The sequence below is a fragment of the Rhinolophus ferrumequinum genome, chromosome 2 (genome assembly GCF_004115265.2).
Source record: "Rhinolophus ferrumequinum isolate MPI-CBG mRhiFer1 chromosome 2, mRhiFer1_v1.p, whole genome shotgun sequence".
Lineage (NCBI taxonomy): Eukaryota > Metazoa > Chordata > Mammalia > Chiroptera > Rhinolophidae > Rhinolophus > Rhinolophus ferrumequinum.
The window spans coordinates 2,305,206-2,326,538 of record NC_046285.1 but is presented as its reverse complement, the minus strand read 5'-3'; the positions used below and the strand labels follow the sequence as shown (position 1 = coordinate 2,326,538).

At 36.0% G+C, this 21,333-nt stretch overlaps 1 protein-coding gene across 1 annotated transcript in view; it reads right to left on the bottom strand.

Moving 5' to 3' along the window:
- Positions 1-768: 768 nt before the first annotated feature.
- The window catches only part of U2SURP (U2 snRNP associated SURP domain containing), a 44,245-nt gene continuing 23,680 nt past the window's right edge, over positions 769-21,333 (bottom strand). The window contains 14 exon segments of the mRNA XM_033129232.1: positions 769-1,309; positions 2,495-2,671; positions 3,836-3,954; positions 6,260-6,370; positions 8,381-8,540; positions 12,700-12,766; positions 13,464-13,559; positions 14,342-14,498; positions 15,469-15,591; positions 17,160-17,247; positions 18,187-18,266; positions 18,638-18,800; positions 20,125-20,288; positions 20,365-20,431. Of these exon segments, the coding sequence (XP_032985123.1) occupies positions 1,171-1,309; positions 2,495-2,671; positions 3,836-3,954; positions 6,260-6,370; positions 8,381-8,540; positions 12,700-12,766; positions 13,464-13,559; positions 14,342-14,498; positions 15,469-15,591; positions 17,160-17,247; positions 18,187-18,266; positions 18,638-18,800; positions 20,125-20,288; positions 20,365-20,431 (1,711 nt within the window). The 3' untranslated portion in view covers positions 769-1,170.

Below are 21,333 nucleotides of genomic sequence, written 5' to 3'. Positions count from 1 at the left end.
TCAGTTCAAGTCTCCATAACCTGTATTACATCACGTTTATAGCAATATTATGATACTGCAGCAATTTTTATTCCCACTGCATAAGTGATTTCAACTCTAACGGTTTACATCAACTTTTTCCACCTTAAATTTATAATCCACTGGATGTTAAGTTTCCTGAAAACTATTTTATTTTTAAATTTTAAACTTAAAGCTAAAACTATACTAAATTAAAAAAATAAAAAAAACTAAGGTGCTTTAAACAGAACCTTGTAGAAATACACTAATACCAGTGTTTAAAAGCCCAGAGGGCTATAAAAGGACAATTATCAAACAAAAAAATTGTTAGAAAACTTCTTTTATAAATAAACTTCTTTCATGATACAAGATGAAATCAAAGATGGATATTTAAGTTTTCCCTAATAGTAAGTAGTTGATCAGGACATACGTTGAGTGTATTAAAATCACATTGTTACTTTGAAAAAAGAAACACCATTTTAGCCAGGCATTCCATTAACAAAAGACCATGCTACATCCACCTAGTCTTTTGATCTCTGGGTACCAGTAGGACCCACGAGAACCTTCTCCAGGAAATCGGTTGGCAAACCTACCAAAGGTGAGTCTTGGGGTCCCTTAATTTGACAGTCATCTCACTCAATATAAAACTGCAGCGACTTGAAAAACGAAGCTTGTAAACGCATTAGGTATAGAAACACAACAGAAGTGCTCAACTCAGTAGGATTTTAAGAGACTTGATGTCACCAATAGGGCAAAAAAACAACATTACAGTTTTCTGTTCAGATTTTATTTGAAATCTAATTCAAATTGTCAAAGCTACAAAAGGGAGGAAGACATCTGTATCATTTTTGCTAAGTCACAACATCCTAAAACAAAATACTACTACTGCCAGCAGATCCATTATACACATTTCCGATGAAATTCATTAGCACAATAAAAACTTCATCTTGAGAAACAGCCACAACGAAAGTAATTTATACAATAAAAAACAATGACGGGTCTACAGATGCAGTTACTCATGAGTTTACACATGCATTCACAAACAAATAAACAAAAACCCCAGGAATGCTCTTTCATTTGATTTTTTGTTTTTTTGTTTTTTAAAAAAACAGACCGTTCAGGCACAAAACAAAATCGCATTTCCAATAAGTGACAGCATCTTAAAAATTTATGTCAGTGTTTGTTTTTCTTTGACTTTTTATGAGACCTGTGTGGAGAGCGGGACTGGGATCTGGATTTCTTCCCTGATTTTTTAGGAGATCTAGACCGTGAGCGCCTAGACCGTTTAGGTGTCCTTGAACCAGATGGTGACCTGAGGAAAACAAACAAAAACAATTTATCAAAGGACTCTCATGTGACTAAAACTAGTTATCTAAAATGAGCTTTAAGGGAACACAACAAAAGTCACTGAAATGAAAAAAGGTAGTAAACTTCCCAAATTTATGCTTTGCCTAGGTGTGTGTACATATGTACATATGCGCGCACGCAACACACACACACACACAGAGTCTGTATTTCCTGTGCGTTAGGGTGCACCGGTGGTGCACTTGCTTAAAAACAGTTTCCTGAGTTTTTAACTTGCTTAAAAACACAGTTACCACACTGCTCTACTGAATCAAAATCTCAAGAGGTAGGGACTGGGAATTTGTATTTTTAACAAGTTCCTCAAGTTACTGATAACCCCCAAAGTCTGAACCTCTAAATCTGCAATAGAAAGTTCAAAATCGCATCTAATATCATTCACAAAATTTAAAAACTATGGCAGCTTTTCCAGCCTATCTCCTTGAAAGAAAAAGCACCAACTACAGCAATATCATCCAAGGGAACAGGTTAAGACAGTGTAATTTTGGTAAGTGCTATTCATGAAGGCTACCAAAACAAATAAACACATTTATATATATATATATATATATATATATATATGCAAGTGCCATTTAGAAATGGAGAAAGGTACCGATTTTGTTAAGATTTTACTAAAAATGGATACAACAATAAAGTTTTAGACATAAAGCAGTGTTAGCTCTCAGGAAAATTCCTCTATAAAACATTTCTGAACCACTTTTCTGGAACTCCAAGGAAAAAAAGTACTTAACACACTAAATTATACACTGAAGAAATGGTATTTATTTCCACAAGTTTCTACCCAAGATTGCCGGAGGGTAGGGAGATGGATTTTTTTTTCAGCCTTAACAAAAATCAAAGAATATCCTACAGAAACTAAAGAACAGCATGAAAAGTAAAGCAGCTACTCATAGGAAACACTGGGTCTGAGGTTTCTAATTCTTGGCTAGTCTTACTGCTGGAAGCCTTCTTGGGCTTTAGTCATGAGGAGACTGGTAATGGGGAGGTGCGAAGGCATAATTTAAGATGAAAATATGTCTCTTTGGTTTTCAAAAATCCTTTAAAAAAATGGCTACCAACCAAATTATTTTCAAAAACTCGTGGAATGACAAGGAAATTGGTGTTTGAAATACTGCGAAACATGACTTGCATTTACCTTTTGGCCTTTTTGCTAACATCTCTGGGAGAGTCTTTGTGAGATGACCTGGACCGTGAGCTCTCTTTATGAGACCTTTCTGAACGCTCTGACCGCTCCGATTTTGGTGATGGGGATTTCACTCGTCTCCCACTGCTACTGCGAGACGGGCTGGGGGACGTACTGTGTCGCCTTTTCCTACGGAACAAAGCCCCAAAACATGCCAGAAGTGAGCAAAGGATCAGGTATTCATTTTCCTTCTACTGAATTAGCTATTAATTCCTATCAGTTTAAACAAACTTTATTTTCACTTACATTATTGATGTTATTTTCCAACAACATTCAATGCCCTTTACAAACCAAAACCGATTAAGTCTCAAAGACAGGTTGATCAAGACAAAAACTGAATTCAACTAAACTGGATTTTCTTTTGCTATAAGAGATTACTGGGACAATGAACAAAATTTCATTAAGCTCTCTGACAAGTTTTTTTAATGTTAATTTCCCAGTCTTGAAACTTTTATTGTCGTTATATAAGAAAATGGGGCATTGCGTTAACAAGTTACTCTTAAAATGGTTGGGGAGAGAAGAAGAAAATAAGGCAAAAGTAGAAATATTTTAATATTTGGGAAGGCTATCTGGAAATTCTTTACACTATTCTTGTAAATTCTGTAAATCTGAAATTATAGCCAAATAATATAAAAGCAAAAAAAGTGATAGATCTGTTATTTAACCACTTAGTATAACTATGTTATTTGTCTGTAAAGTGACTAAGCCAGAATTTTATTTGCAGTCACTTGGTTTTTCTTACGAAAACCTCAGTTCTATTAACTGAAGCAATTGTGTCTACTAAATCAGAGATTTGGGGACTGTGAAAGTAGGAAATAAAAGCTAAGCGAAAAGTGATGTTTATTAGAGTGAAGACAAAGTGAGGAGCAAGTCCTTACAGTCTATGCACACAATCTCCCCTCGAGAAAGGGCCGGGAGACTCAAGTTTACAAGCAGCAGGCTCCGCACAGTAAAAACGCTTACACTGGAGTCAACAAGAAAGGTCTAGCCAGCTGCTGAGTTATTTAAGTCTTCAGTGTGATACCTAATACGGTAACTGAATTCAGCTGAACTAAATAAGGCTCAGGTACCACATGAACCACGGAGAGGGGTGATGCCCCAGTTCACTAAGCCGAGTGCCAACTCACTGTCCCATTTCTCAGCTAATTCTACCTCCTGTAGGCAGGAGCCAAACATGTTTATCATGAAAAAATACTTGTCTAGTTTGCTGGAATCGGTGATGAAAACACAGTAAAACTGAACATCATTCTTAATCCTGAAACCAGCATGCGCAGCAAATGAGAAATGTTATACCTTTCTTTCCTTGTTGGAGTGCACTCGTCTTTTTCCTTCTTGTCTTTGGATCGAGATTCCAATTTTTCTTTATCCTTCTTATCTCTTTCTCGTTCTCTTTCTAATTCTTTCTCTTTCTCCTGTTTTGTTTTGTTTTTTTTAAAGAAAGAATATTTAGTCATTAAAATTACCAATCTGGGTTAATCTCATTTATAGACTAGTTTCTCTTCTAGTTAACTACTTTTTAAACCACTACTGAAGGTTTGAGATACCGTTTTTTAAAAAATACCAACTCTTCCGGGAAAGTTAGTCATTTCTTCTACTTATCCTAAACAGTGATACCAAACGACAGCGGCTTAACATTCACTGACTGCCTCCCACAGGCCAAGCAATTACTAAACAGCTTTCCACAGACCGTTTCAGGTAATCCTTCGAAACACCCATAGAATAGTAGTCATCCTCATTCTAGAGGTAACAAATGAAACTCAAAGGTCAGGTGCCATGCCCATGGTACCACAGGACACTGAAATCAGGATCTGATCCCAGCTCTAGAGCCAAGGCTCATACTTACCCTCGGTGCTGTACCCCCACAAAAAAAAAAAAAAAAGGGGGGGGAAAGCTTAAGCTAACAATACACTGACATTGCCATTTCAGACTATAATAGTCAGTAGTGATTTTAATTGCTCAGCAAGTTAGTTCATTTAACCAAAAGAGAGCTATTACCAAAGCAATAGGCTGAAAAGGAGAAATAGCTATTCACAATAATCGTTAAAATAAGAAAATCTTATCAGTGAGAAACAAGTACCAATTGTATTGGAAATTTTAAATCCTAATTTATGACAGTACAGACTGGCTACATGACTATACAATCATATAAACCAGAAAAATAACTTCTTTGCTTATCCCCAAGCTGCGACAATTGCCACTTCTCACTTAAATTATTATTTCTGTTGATTACATAACTAACGAGTGGCTGGGGACAATGAAGCCACAAAGGCAGATTAGCTCTTCACTAACAGGACTTTAATTTCTCTATGAGTTGTATGCATCGGAAAGCTATGACAACTGATAAAAAGCCTGTACTAGATGTTGGCAAACATTTTCTCAAAGGAGCCAGAGAGTAAACCGTTTCTGGTCCATGGGTCACACAGTGTCTGTGAAAAGTATGCCACTCTGCCACCGACTGTCCCCAAGTCCCCACAGACAGTCTGTAAGGGAAGGAGCCTGACTGTGTTCTGTAGATTTATTTACAAAATCGGGGTGATGACCAGTCTGCTGCCCCTGGTGTAGACCTTCAGGAAACACATCCTCCTTTCCCACTGAAATCATGGAAGGCAAGGGAAGTGAAATGGTAATACAAGCATCACTGCCCCCGGGACCCAGTGAGGTACAGCCAAGGGACAGTCTTCCATGAAGATCAAACACCTGCCTCCATCACCAAAGGCATCCATAGGGTACAAATACGAAACACCTTTTTACAAATATCATTTATCTTTTTCCAAAATAAAACATACCGAGTAAAAATTTTTAAAGTGATGCTGAGGAGACTTACTCTGGTGATCTGTAGGGTGTATATTCCTGATTGATAATTTTATAGGAATCAAACTACAGTTAAAATATTTTAAAGATTTTAATAATAAAGTGTAATAGTAGCAATTATCTAACCCCCAGTCCTGCACAATTGGGACTAACTGCCCAGTTTCACAGAGAATAAGCGGTTGCATTGGCCTGCCGTGACGTGCACAGCAGGGATGCCAGGAGTCCCAGGGCTGTGCAGTGACAGCCGCCAGTAAGTGCTGCCCGTCGCCAGCTCGCCACCCTAACAGCCTCCTAGTGATTACAATCTCCCTCTAGCTTTCCTATTTCCCTTTCTATATGATCTTCTATAATGACATTCAAGATACAGCAGTCCCAATAAAATCCTTGGAGTCTTTCAATTATCATGTGGGCCTGCTTGTTCTAAAATTCTCCGCATATACCTGTTTTTTATGTGCAAGAATGTCAGGACCCTCAAAAGCTTAGAATTCACGGACGAGGTATTCTACCACTTACTGTCCTTCCCTAAAAACAATGGAAAAAGAGTCCGAAATGAACTTCCTAACCTTAACTCCATCTTTTTGTCTCTGTGCCACTTCTCATGGTTGCTAGTGTCTCACTGTCACAAATATATAGGGTCTTCCAGATTGAAAGCATACTCTTAGCAGGATTTTCTAGTCCACAGGTAGTATTCAGAATAAAACAGAAAGCTGTGGCCCTAACCATTTTGCAAGTTGAAATAACTGCAAAACATCAAATTTCAAATGTTCTTAATTGTCTACCAGTACCCAGCATTTACACATCAAAGGTTATGATTTGAGGTATACTTTTCCTTCGTACCCCAAAATTCTAGGTAGTCTAACAAGTAACTTCAGAAAATGCATATCACTGAGTGTACTTATCCCTTACTCGTTGAAGAAGTTTATCTCTGTAGTGTTCTACTTGCTCTTGAAAGCTCTGGCCTGGTTTTTTAGGTCTTTTTCCAGATTCCAATTCATCCTGAAACTTCATAACTTTGAGCTGTGAAATAAGACATTTTTATAATAAATATTTTCATAAGACAGTCTTATAATAAATCTTTTCATCACTATAGCTTCTTAAGCAGCGCTGTGCTCCTCTTCTGAAAAATGCTTTTCTTCGAAACGTGTGTAAAAAGGAAAAACATAAATAGCAAAGTAGTAACTGATAAAACCTCAGTCAAAACACATCAACACAATACCCCCTTATCTGCTTGTTGAGCCGCTTGTCAGACAAGCCCAGTGATGCAGAACTCACGTTAGCAGGTGTGGCCCCACATGTTCTCTGCAAAGCCGTAACGCAACTCAAAAACCATGGGCTGTGGTTCATGCCCTTAATACAAATGATAACGAATTATCTAAACACAATGATAACGAATTCCACGTCTGGTTCCCCAGAGACCTACATTTGAAAATTAGAATTTGGTTCATAGCCCAAATCTCAAAAGATGTGAAAGAGGCATAATGAGAAAAAAAGAAACCATCACCGAGTATCTAGCAGAGAAAGGGGGTGCCAGCTCAGCAAAGAGCGCGTGACGTACGGGGATGTGCGTGCAACATGCGTATCACACATATACAGAGTAGAAATAAGAATGCTCATAGACACCACCCAAATTAACAGAAAGTTAAATTACTTCTCTTAGCTTTCTTCTCTTTAAGCCAACAAGGAAATAGAACATTTAAGAACGATTAGTCTGTTCTGGCCTTTTGCGGGTAACTTGAACTATTTTTACTGAGCCCAGTTTTTGTTTCTACTCCAATAGCCCCACTAGGTCAGTGAGGCAGAGCTCAGTAAACTGGAAGAAGTCCTGAGAGAAGGGGCATGAACAGGTGAGTGTCTTCATGACACACCTCACCTTACTTATTCCCCTAAAAACTTTATAAAGAAGAATGTAACAGAATACATTCAAGGAAAAATGAATCAATGTATTAACTCTGAAAATCCTTCCTCCCCCAAGTATAATTAACACCATATTGATTCTGTGTGAGGTTAAAACAAAATGCTTTCCGTTAACTTTTCGGCTTGGTAACGTCTGAGAAAGAAGTAGGCAAGAACTTGTAGTAGCCCAACAGTGAGTAGGTGGAGAAGTGGAAGTAAGGTAATGTGGTAAATATTAACAGTGAACAAGAGGAATAGTGCTAACGCACAGTAGGCATTCCAAAAAACTTACATGAATGGACAGTGTTAAAATTCACTCTCATGTACACTTTTGAGATTTGGGACTGACTGCTACACTACTGCTAACATTTACTGGGAATGTTTCATCATCCTGGGGCAAGAACAGGAAGGTTCCATCATAAAACCCTTCCTTCTCTAACACATCTGAGTACCTCTGGTAATAAAGAGAGGCACTGAGAAAGGAGAGGAGATAGAGGGACAATCTGTTTGAGATACTCTGGACTCTACCCTAAGTTGTTCCCCTTCTTTGTGTTGAGCCCCACTTAATGTCTACTCTGTCCCCATCTATCACTACAGGTGCAGACACTTAAAATTAGCCTATTGTAATAAAATGTACACACAGCCTGAACATGTCAGAAAATACCTCACGTGTCTTAGTTATATACCATGTGCACTCAACATGTAACGGATTGCATAATGCCAGCTACAAGCTACCCATGAGAATCACTGTCTTCAGAGGATCTCCTCTGTGCCGGCAGTAGAGATATAATGACAAACCGTTGATAGACACAGTCCTTTCCCTCCGTGGAAATCAGTCTGGTGGTGAATACAGACATTAAACAAACAAGCAAGCAAGAAAAAGAAAATATAATACACACATGACAATACATGTGTATCACAACAGAGATAAACAAGGAACAAATCCAGGTTAAGGAAATGACACCAGGAGAAAGGATGCTTGCACCACGACGCCTGAAGGAAGGCAGCTGGTGTGATGGTTTCCAGGCACAGAAGGAGCAGGAGGCACCAACCCTGATGTCAAGAGGGAGCCTAGTTCAGTGGGGAAAGTGAAAGGCCAGTCAAGTGTAGTTTCAACTTTTTTACAACACTCACCTCGATTTCACGAAGTTTAGCTCGTTTTTCCTCACTCATTTCAGAGTACTTAGAGAACTTGGACTCAGTCATTTCTTCTTTGATCGGATTAGAGTACAAATGATGTTCTTCGGACTTGGAACTTTGAGTATCTTCTTCATCTTCACTTTCTTCTTCTTGACTTTGGAAATAAGCAGAATATATTGTATGTCAAGGCAGTAAAAAAAAGTTACATTTTACAGTCTGGTTTAAACTGTCTTAAAGTTTAAATGTTAACAAAATGTAAAAGGGTAGTTCATCACTAAAACATTTTTTACAAAATATTTGATCAAGTAATATAGACAATTTTGCTTCCTCCATAGAAAAAGATTGAGTGTCAACACAGTTATACTTTTTCAAATTCTGCTTATGTTAATATCAGGTATGCCTTTCATTTTGCAACAAACTTTCTTTGCAGCAGTTAACTAAAATGAATAATCAATGATTTTTACAAACTTGACAATTCAGAGTAACTTCATGAAGTTTAATGTTTAAAAAGCCATGTTTACCCTTCCTCCAGCAGAACCTACAAACTAGAGAATACATGAACTCAAGGCACACAGAGCTGCTATAAGACAATCAATGCAGCATGTAAAGACCTTATTTGATTAGCACATAACCCTACGAATAAAGCATTGTATACATTTTAAATAGCAGTACACCCTCCTACCATGTTTCCCTGAAAATAAGACCTAGCTGGACCATTACCTCTAATGTGGCTTTTGGAGCAAAAATTAATACAAGACCCGGTATTATATTATATTGTATCGTATTGTGTTGTATTATATTATATTATTATATTATATTATACCCAGTCTTACATAAAACTCGATATTATATTATATATTATTTATATTATATTATATTATATTATATTATATATTATACATGGTCTTGTATTATATTAAAATAAGACCGGGCCTTATGTTAATTTTTGACACAGTAGAGCTAATGGTCCAGCTAGGTCTTATTTTCAGGGAAACTTGGTAGTCCTGTCATAGTTGACTCTGGAAGCTGACTGGTTCTATGTCAGATAAGAAGAAAATGAAAAACTAACTGACTACCACTGGTAGGTATACAAAGAAGAAAATTCCTTCTGCCCTTCCAGAAGCAATCTAGTGGAAACAGAAAGGTAGGCAACTATGTATAAAGCTGGTCATCACTGCTAGAACAGGATTAACAAAATGTTTTTGAAGCACAAAGAATGAAAGTGCTTACAAAGGAAAGCTGTGTGTTCTCAGACTGGGCTTTGTGTGTGTATATGTTGAATGTGGGCAAAACAGTCATCCAACAGTGTACAAACTCAAAATGTTTACATATATAAACAAAATTCCTTATAAACAATATTGATTGTGATACTAATATTACTGGCATGGCCTAGAAAATATGCCATTTCCCTTTAATATTTGAGCCTGATAAGCCCTTCTATGTTAGTATTTGGGTACTACATACCTTCTACCGTAAGTAGTCCTGTTAGTGTGTGTGTGTGTGTGTATATATATATATACACGTATATACGTGTATATATATATATAAAACTATTCATAATATGTAGAAAGTTATAACTTCTTTCCAAATAGAATTTTAGTTATTTTAGAATCTGATGATAAGACTCACACACTGAATGAGAAATATTTAAGCAAGGCAGATAAAAATAAAGTGCCAGCAACACAGAATCAGAAAAGACATAACACTAAGAGAAAACCATGCTACTAGCTTTTTAATTTCTCATCCAAAAACCAGGACATTATTAAAATGTTTTATAAACTTGATACTCTCTGAGCCCACAAATCATTAGTACCACCTTAAGGTACAACTCAATACAACATTTAGGTAAGGAAAAAAAGTCAAAACCAACCATTAAAAACAAGACAAACAAAAAAAAAAACTATCTTCTTTTTGGAAATAAACCTTTCACTTAATATTTCTCATTAATTGTCAGAAACTTCCAAAATGCAGTTTTTAGTAAATTTTTTAAAACACAAGAATTTCTTGTTTTAGGGTGCATGAAATTTTTACAAGTGTTTCAGATGCTTTTAAATGGTTAAAGGTTAAACTATGTGGTGTGTGTATGCATACGTATAAATGCAGATGTTTACTGAAGGATTATTCTGGAAAGGGTTGATGAATAATGACATGACAGTTAATTAAACTGTGGTATCCACGTAATGGAAATCACTTAACCAACTCCAGCCTGTTATTTATATATGTATTTTTTTTTTGCAATTTTCAATATTCCTTGATAAACATCTTTGTACACTTATCTGAATGCTTCCTTTCAACCATAGATGAATACATAACAGATAAATATGTTACATATTTGACTGACATGGAATAATACCCATGACACTAGAGTGAAAAAGGTGGGTCACAGAATAGTATGTATAGTGTTATATAACTTAGTTTACAATAGATACGCATGTGTTTATACATACAGAGAAGAGAGCTAGATGGCTAGATATTAAACTATATTAAGACTTTTTAAATGAGCTGTATTTTCATAACTTAAAATATATACATATTTTACAGTTGCTATTTTAATTATTCAAGGCCCGAGCAGTGTGTTCTAATTGGTTTTGACTTCAGCTCTTAGTTACCAATTCTAGGTTCAGATCTCATCACAGCTTCATCTTGCTCTTCTTTTAAGAAGTGGAAATTCAAGATTCTAAACCCATACAGAATTCATTACAAATGAAGCTAAATTACTATTTGGAACTTTTTCCCAAAGCCTTCATAGTGTTATCTACTTTTCAATCACATTTCTGCCACAAATACAATAATTAACTAGTTTCAAAAAGCAGCTCCTTAACAAAAAGACATTTTGGATTCAGCCACTAGAGAGCATTATTGAGACTCAGGAAAACTTCAAGGTTCAGAACGTTGTATGTGAAAGTATTTTTTCCTTGCTTTGTACTTTCATAAAATTATTTTATTATTATGATTTATTTGGAGCTCCTAGGAAAAATCAAAAATATAACTTACATTTTCAGTGACCCAAGCTTTACTATAGGAACATATTTATTCTACCATCAACACGAAAATGCGTTCACATTGCAAACATTAACACACCTATCAAATTTACGCAAAAAAAAAAAAATTAATACCTAGAAACAAAACCAACCAAACAATACTGGAGTTCTGCAATGGCTTTTTTACCCTTTCTTTCCCCTAAATTAAATATTGTATGAGTACACATACTCATTTTAAAGCAGTGATTCTACAATGGTGAGATGTTATTAGTGATGGGATTATAGATACAAAAAGGGTTCAGAAAACCAGTGTTTTAAAGCAAACTGAACTGCTCACATCCCTGTACTCCTAGCCGGCCTCAGACAGCTATTTCCATCAGCAAAGCAAATCTTTAATTTATTTTGTAAATATTTTGTCATAAACATTGCTGTCTTGTTCTGGTCACACCAATATTTCTGAAAAGGCATTGCTACTGCCAACTTTTCCTCATAGTATCAAATTGTTTCCAGGAGTGCTGATCAATCACATTTCCCTAACAATCTGCTACTAACATCCATTACTGAATCCATACAAATGAACAAACTATGCTGGGTCACAAAGGTCCCTCTGTTCACTCTTCCATTTGAGAACAATAAAAGAACAAAGATTAAAAAGCAAAACAAAACAGGAACCTCTGTGTTCTTGATGCCATCTCTTCTATTTAAAAAATTAACTTCCTTTGCAATGATTTGGAAAAGTATCACATGCTCCTACAAACTGGCAGAATTTGGGAGCAGGGATTCCTGTCATTCCGTTTGGCGTCAAATACAAAAACAATTTTGGTGTGATTACCCAAGCGCAAAATTCAAAATTATAATTTCTTTATATGTGAAAGGAAAGGTTTCTTTTCCTTTTAATCTTAGTTCTAAGGTTTTTACATTTAAAAAACAGAACAGTAATAATGCAATATATATTTTTTTAAGTGTACAATCCAAAAGAAAAAAAGCATAACCTTCCCATTCATATTTAATAATCACGTTTGTGAAGCCAAAACAATATCTGATGACAAAGATTTGGAATAAACGCAGGTGACTGTTTATCAACTACAAAGTAAGAATGTATAACCTAAGCATAGAAAAACAAACTCAAAAGCAAAGTGAAACCAAATGCAGAAAGACCAGAAACCAAAAGCTCTTTATTCACTGGATAAACAATGGAGAACTACAAATGATCCTCTTAAGTTTTTTCAACTGAAGTTTTCCTCTTCCCTATTATTGCAAGCATACCTCTTAATGAAAAAGGGAGCATATATGCAATAAGAAACTGAGTATATTCGAAACTTAGATTCTTACTTTTGATTTTCTTCTTCTTCTGATTCTTCATGCTGGTCAAATAACTCCCATTTAGAAGTTGTTACAGCTGAATGGAAGGAAAAAAGGATGTAATTCCATAAGGTAAATTAACATTTCTGCAGTAGCATAGTAGAAGTCCAGCTTTAGAATTGAAATTTTATATTACAGAAGTTATCTACGTTTATCTCTTCTTTCAATAGCCACTTGTATGTGCTAAATCTATTTCTTTCCTCACACCTACACTAAAATTGTATTCAAATTCATGAAGTGACAAATAATGTTATCCTTATTTCTGTGCTGGACAGTAAGATTTATTTCATTAGAACTTATAAATATTAACTATTACAGATGACAAGCACTAGGATATATGTCCAAGTATGTATAAAAGGCAGGTCTAAACTCCATTTAATGAGTCAAGAATTATGAGAGTCAAATCTTGGTTTCTCTGAAACTGACCTCTAAGTAGATTCCCAAACAGGTACAGTTTCCTGTCTACATTTTCTACTGCAATGCCTTAATCTGAAAGGTTTGTAGTGATTTCTGATTATTCTCAAAGCATCCAAACTAAAAGATCTAAGAAAATTAAATCAGCAACCACAATGAAAACTTAGCCACTAGACATAAAATATGGTTAACACTGGGTCTTAAGGTTGAAATGTTATAAAACATAAAAGGAAAACATACATACAAATACATACACACCAATGATTAATTTTCAGTAGTCAATTTTTTAAAGCTCAGTATTTATGGTACTTTATACTCACCCTGTGCTTCCAATTCAGATTCATCTACAGCTTCCCATTTTGATGGGGCGACTTTAAATATAGGCTCATTCTTCTTTGAGTCTTCAGTCGCATCTACTATTGAGGAAAGATAAGTCATTTAATCTTGACCTTAGGGGTTGACCTAAATTAAACAGTTCATGGGTATTCACTATATTATTAAAAGTAAAATAAAATAAGGCCACACATGGACAAATAATTCTAGTGTCAAGAACAAGGATTATAACTGATCCAATTCTCTGTATCTGAGGTCCGATTTTTAACTAGTGTATAAATCAATTCAGAACATGTAAGTTACTATTATTTCAAGCAAATGGAGAAGTTAAAAAAAATATTTAATACCTTTACTGAATTATTAAACCACAGAATTCATATACTGCTCAATACTTTAACATATAATTCAAATGTACTAAATACTGTGTATAATTCCTATTTCCAAAAATAATTTCAGGCAGCTAGGAAAAGTGAACCTATTAGTTAGGAAGACTAATAATAAAAACAACTGATAAAACTAGGTACCTGGGATTATGAATATACAATTGAGAACAAGATTTTGCCTACAGTTTCCTGATAACTAAGACAAAAAGAGAAACTTATAAAAGGCTGACTGTCCAAAGAAATGTGACCCCCCCCCCCAAAAAAAAAAAAAAAAAAACACCACAAAATAAACCTTTCTTTTGGCACAGTCAAATGTATTACTGGGTATTTGAATTTTGAAAAGGAAAAAAACCCAGAAGAAAGGTTCTGGTAATGACTGGCATCTTAATGAGAAATTGTAACTTTTTTCCACATCAGCTTGTGTGGAAATTCGCTCTGGAATCAAACTTACTAGATCTAATCAGTCTGAAACCTGAACTTACAAGGCACTCCATCGAGATCGTCATCGAAACTCTTAATAGGGACCCCATCGAGGTCGTCGATGGGAGCAGCATCAATAGGAATTCCATCCACGTCTTCTAGAGGTGCTCCGTCCAGCTCCTCCTCGATGGGGGCACCATCGAGGTCTTCTGGTACATCCTGGGGAAACACACACACTAGTCACACTTTCGTTCATTTGCTAAAGTCACACTGCTGAAGATTAATCTGTAACCCAATACAAACTACCCAAATGGATACCCACATTCCCAGGTACAGTGTGAGGACACAAGAAGAAGACATTTCATCATCCAGTCTGATAAAGCAGCGGTCATTCATGCGTCACTTATCAATTATCTACCAAGTGCTTACTGATGCCAGGTACCATGGGAGACACTGACGACGCAATGATGAGCAAAAACAAGCTTGGTCCCGTGGTCCCTTCTGTCACAGAGCTTAGTAAAATTTTACTGGGCCGGGGGGTGTTGAGGAAGGAGCCAGGCACTCAGACAATCAAAACAATTTACATATAACTGCAACTAGGCTGACTGCTACAAGGAGGTAGGTCACACTAGTGGGGTATATAATAAGTAGAAACATATGACAAGCATGGATAGGTAATAGGTAGGTTTCACTCAAAGAGGTCAAAGACTTTATGAAGTTATGCTTAAACTGTGGGCGGAAGGATCCCAGGTAAAGAGGAGACATTCTGGAAAGAGGGAAAAACATGGACAAAGGTCTATAGTACGAGGAAACATTGTACATTTAAGAAACCGAAACAAGGACCTGTGCTTGGAGAAGGGAGGCCAAAAGGGAGGCCCTTGTAACAGTGAAAGTGAAAATGTGATAGCTGGGTTAGGATTACAGAAATAAGGAAGGATTCAAGGACTCCTGAGGAGGTAAGAAGCAACAGAATGAACAGAATCCGTTCTCACATCTTTTTATGAACATGTTTACTTAGGTAGTTATCTTCAGTCCAACAAAATGAAATAATGCTATATATTGCTCTATTACTTGCTTTTAGTGGTAATGAGAAAGTCTTTTCCACAAAGTTACACCTGTAACATCACACCTCCACGGCATTCCCAGAAATAAATTTTAAAATAATCAGACAAATACACTGAGTGCCTACCTCTGTCTCCTTTTCTTCAATAATATTTACAAGTCCTAAGAAAATATTTTGTAGTTTGATCAAAAATGGTTCTGGATAAATTGCCCAATCTTCCCATGCTCTGAAGCAGGTCATTACCCGTTGCTAAATAAATAGCAAAAAAGACAACGAATTATAATTTAGGACAATATGTCTCAAACTTCATCTCATGAGAATGACCATCACAATTTGCTAAATTTTTCTTTAAACCAACATTCTTTCTAAAATGTAAAGAAAATAACTATCATTACCATGTGTTTTTTTTAAAAAAAAAATATCAGTGTTACCTGTTAATTAAAATGAAAAAGTCATATAACTGTATAATGAAAAAGACAGTCAATGTTTGTTCTGACAACCTAAGACCAATGTCCCACACCACTCACATGAGTTTCACGTTCTGGGAAACACTAGCGTAGAAATTTACGAAAGCTGGATATCAAAGTAGCGAAGTACTGACCCAACTTTCTTTATGGTCCAATGAAGAACTTCCTAATTCTTACTAACACTTTTCTCTGCCCTATCCCTAAACTTTTCTACATAAACTCTGACTTGTGGTCAAAACTTAAGGTAAAAAAAATTTTAAGTGTAGTTGTTTGTTTGAATCCCCTAAATTGCAGGGGTCACTGGGCATCTTCCCAAGCTAAAATATTTCTTCACAAAAATCTTCCCATGAAAGCGTATCTGTTTACTCATAAGGTATTTTATTTGGCTTTTCTTAACACTGGTTTAAAGCGTAGGAGGTTATAGAAATTAGTAACTGCTTATGCTTTGTAAACATGAATAACTAAATGTATGTTCCTAATCCAGCCAAATCATATGTCATGAGCTGCTTAACAACTGGGACCCATTCTGAGAAACGAACATCACAGAATGCACTTATATACACCTAGATGGTACAACCCACTGCACACCCAGGCATATAGTGTAGACTACTGCTCCTGGGATACAAGCCTGTACAGCATGGTACTGTACAAAACATGAGATTGAATCACACAAAAGAGATAAAAAATGACGCAATCAAGAGATTTCGGAGGCTGCTGCTATTTTACAGCAAACATTTTTAGTGGTAAGTAGAAAGAGAACACTCTAAAATCACGATAATAGTATAGTAAAACGTAAACCAGTAACATAATTGTTTATCATTATCAAGTACTATAAACTGTATGTAATTGTACGTGCTATACTTTAAGACGATTGGCAGCATAGGTTTGTTTACATATCACCACAGACCCGTGAGAATGTGTTTGTGGTGCAATCCCATGATGGCTGCGATGTTACTAGGCAATAGCATTTTTCAGCTCCATTATAATCTTACAGGACCACCGCCATGTATGCAGTCCATTGTTTACCAAAACGTGATTATGCAGTACATTACAAAACAAGTGATCTTCTGACTATGTTTTGTGAAAAAAGACTAATATTGAAAATATTTAAATAAAACACTTCAAAATAAAACAAACACCTGACAAAATAACACTAGGCAATATGTTGTAAAATTTCAGGAATTTTTTGATACTGAAGATAAAACTGCAGCAAATTTTAGAACAATAATTTATGAAAGATGAAAGTTATGTCTTACACTTGTATTACATACTTTTTTAGCCCTCCAAAGTGCTTCAAACCCCCACGCCTCATATACAACACAAAGGCAAAAGTAACAAAACAAAACATACCTTGAAGTTCTCAGACTGTAAATGGCCTTGAATTGTACGATACGTAGCATTGAGGTCTGAAAATATCTGACATAACTTTGTTTCAAAACTGAAATTCAAATAATATATTCTTTTACAATATAATGTTTAAAAATTACTATCCACTTCAGCATTGAAAACCCCTCCTGAACTTAAAAAAAAGACCTTATAATCAAATAATTCTTTAAAAATCAAGAACTAGGTGTTTAAACTCTAAAACTATAAATGAACTGCTTTAATTCCTATAATTCTGAATTTTTCACCAGCAAAATACCCAAGAGTCTTTAGGAGTTCCCTTGGTTAGCCAGGAACCTCGCATCTAGGATACTCAGCCATTTGGTCTGATCTCTTTGTTTTATGAAACAAGAAATGGAAAAGTTAAGTGACTTGTCCAAGGCAAAGAAAACTAATAGCAGACTAAGACTAGGACCCACACCTCCATATTTTCTTTCAGAGTCAGTTACTAGAGAAAAAGTGCCTTAATTCATAAAACAAACACCAAAAAGGAACTCTGGGGAACTAAGGAAAAGTTATATATTAATTACAGTAGAGCAGCATAATTTCCTATTACCTAGGAAAACATTAGCAATGAACTACAACTAATACAATGATGATTAGACAAGAACATAGATTCTACAGTTAATGCTCTGTCTTCAGTCTCTTCCTTTTTGTCATTATTTTTATTGTTTCAGCTTATTTATTATACAAGGGACAAAATATGCAGTAAAAAGTTATTTTTAACTCTTATTTGTCTTATTACCAAGTTAATCAAGAAACTGATATAAAAACTTTCAAAAAACTGTGATAATTTAGCTTACAGTGGTTTACTTCAACGAATGCAATCCAACTTTTTAAAAAAATTCTACAACTATGAAGAAATTCAAATTATTTCTTATTACTGGATCTCAGGTCAACGTTCACCAATGTTTCGGTAAATAATCCTCTTTTCTGAACTCCCTACCGTTAAATATTTTATTTCAGAAATATCAGTTTACATCATTATACTTACAATTTTCTATAATATGAAGCATTGGCAACTTTGGCTGAAGAGTTGTACAAAACATCAGAAACCAAATATAATCTGGCAATCTGGAATACCAAAAGATAACATAAAACCACTTAAAAGATAAGAACCATCAGCAAACAATGTATCTAGAAAAAATTCCATATTGAATTTGTTTGGAATCAGTTTGGCTATAATTTAATAATCACAACTAATTAAAATAGTTATAAGCAACTCAACATCACCACAATCATAACTTTGGCAGAGATAAAATTTGTAACTCACACTTCAACCTGCTGATAACTTGTGTGTCAATTAACATAGTAAGACTACATGGAAAGATTTCTTCAGTCAAGTTCTTCACGCAAATAGGAAACCAATTTCGATCTAAAAAAAGTCAACTCTCCTCTCTCTTTTACTTCGTTAAATGTTCCATACAGAAAAACCATTCCCATACCTTTTTGGGCAAGGGTGTCTTTAAGATGGACAGTGACTCAGTAATGCAATCCACTATTTCTTCTGCAGCTTCAGCATTATTGAGACAGAAAACCATCGCATCTCCAATATCATTTTTCCTTGGAGTTAAACCTCGCAGAATTTCTTCTAATTTGTCCCTCTGTCTGAATACAAATTTTGTAAACTTATAGATACAAATTTCAAATGCCATTATAGTGTCTGCTCAAAGTCATTTCTTTAAAACTAACTCAGATAAAATAATTCTGAAGACTAAATTGTGTTAAGTCAGATTCGTAATAATTTCCCCAAGTTACATTTTTTTAAGAAGTTATATGAGGAAGAATAATTTTCCTGGCCTGGAACTAATAAATGATTCCAGTAACTTTTAGCTTACAAATTAAGTAAATTTAAAATTATGGGCATTTTTTCAAGCGTCTTTGAGAGGATCCTAGTCCTAGGACCCCATTACGTAGGGAAAAAACCTTCATGTTCTTTACTCTCCTTTGAAGGACATCTGCCTATTATTTTAGCACTTCTCCATAGCATTAGGACAGGCAAAAGCAGGGACTGACAAACTTTTTCAGTAAAGGTTCAGAGTAAATATTTTACTCTTTGCAAGCCATACGGTCTTTGTTGTAGCTACTCGACTGCTATGATAACACCAAAGCAACCATAGACAGCATGTAAAGGAATGGGCATGACTGTATTCCAATAAAACTTTATTTATAAAAACAGAAGGCAGCCAAATTTACCTAGCCTGTGGGCTGAGTCTGTGGATCCTTGGGCAAAAATAATGATGAATACACATCTTCAGAAGCAAATACACTCTCAAATACAATGCATCCATGAATCAATGCATCTTAATCAAATTCTATATTAAGATTTATAGACTATGCAGTGAAGTACATAATCCTGCATGCTAAAAATTCTTTGAGCCAATTATTTCCATGAGGTATATAGAACTTCCTCTGAACATTAAATAGTTAAACTTGTTTCTGATTCTTAAACCAGGCTAACTGCACTGGACCAGTGCTGACTGAGCACCAATAGTAGCATATGCTTCCGTGGTGGCCACACACTGCAAACTGTGGAGAGGATTTGCCTAGTCAACCATCTGACCTCAAAAGCCATAAAATTAACAACTTGTCCTTGTTATGTTGCATTCGGAGGCAAGAATTCTAAGGGACTCAAGATAACTTCTGTAAGAATAAGAATCTGAAGCATTCTACTGCGAAGAGAATCATTGCTTAGTAGATCATCACTAATTTTATCAGTAGGAAGAGGTCAAGGTCAATAGGACACACACTCATCCTTGCTAAGATGTTTAAAATTACAAAGCATATGACAAGATATGTTACTATTTTAAACATTCACAAGTTAAAAAAAAAAGAAAATTTATTTTAAGGTTAACATCTTAATTAAGACTATTAATCAAGCAACCATTAAAGCAACTTTTCTGATGTGTAACAGAAAGGGAAAAAATCTTACTCTTCCTTAAGTGCTCCCTTTTTACTAGTCTCCTCTACAAAAGCTTCTGTTTCTTGCTCTTCTGACATCCCATGCAGGTATGGATTTAATGGGGGTGGCCTCCAAAAAGATCCATTTTTGAACATACGAAAATCTTCCGTCCGCCACTTAGTTGGAGAATCTCCCTAACAAACACCCAGAATGTTATTAGAAAGTTCTGATACCTCAGTCAAAATTAACCAAGTAACTGATTCTACTTGCCTGCAAAATAGAATAAAGCTTCCACCTATAGTAAACATGGGCTGGTGTCTGGTTTTCAAATAAGAATCTAAAGTAAAACAAACAAAAGACATTAAACATTACATTCTTTAACAAAGAACGATACTCAACTAAATATAAACAAATGAAAAATGTTATTTGCCTATTTCTAAATGAAACCAAAAGCAAAGATCCCTGAAGAGAAATCCTCACCCGCTGTCATGTACCACCGATTATCCCCTTCCTCACCCCAACCCCAGACTGCCTCCATGACTGACAGTAATACTCAAAGGTATGTACGCAGTTTGCTGAGCCTTACAATTTTACTGAACACTTGTGTGTCAGATACCTTGTCTGGCAATGAAGAGATTTTCCCCAAGATATAATTTCAAAAGCAGTGGTTTTTAAATTACTTAGTAAGGGCCGGCCCGGTGGCTCAGGTGGTTGGAGCGCCGTGCTCCTAACGCCGAGGTCGCTGGTTCGATTCCCACATGGGCCAGTGAGCTGAGCCCTCTACAGCTAAGATTGTGAACAACAGCTCTCCCTGGAGGTGAGTGGCCGTGTGCTGCCACGAGCGGCTGGTAGCCAAGCGTGAGGGGCTGGCAGCCAGGGTGAGTGGCCAGCAGCCAGCAAGAGCAGCCGGCAGCCATCGTTAGCGGCTGGCAGCTGGCGAGAGCTGCCATGCATGAGCTGCTGCGAGTGGCTGACCGGTGACCAGCAACCGACTGCCTCAGCCGCAGGAGCACAAGGCTCATAATACCAGCATGGGCCAGGGAGCTGTGTCCTACACAACTAGACCGAGAAACAACAGCTTGAACCAGACGGGGGGCGGGAGGGGGAGCGGAAGAAGAGGGTAAATAAATAAATATCTTAGATAAACATGAGTATCTTAGATACCATAGCTACTTAGAAGATAAACAATTTCCTGTAAACCTCATTTATTCTACTCATATATAATGGAAAGAATGCTAA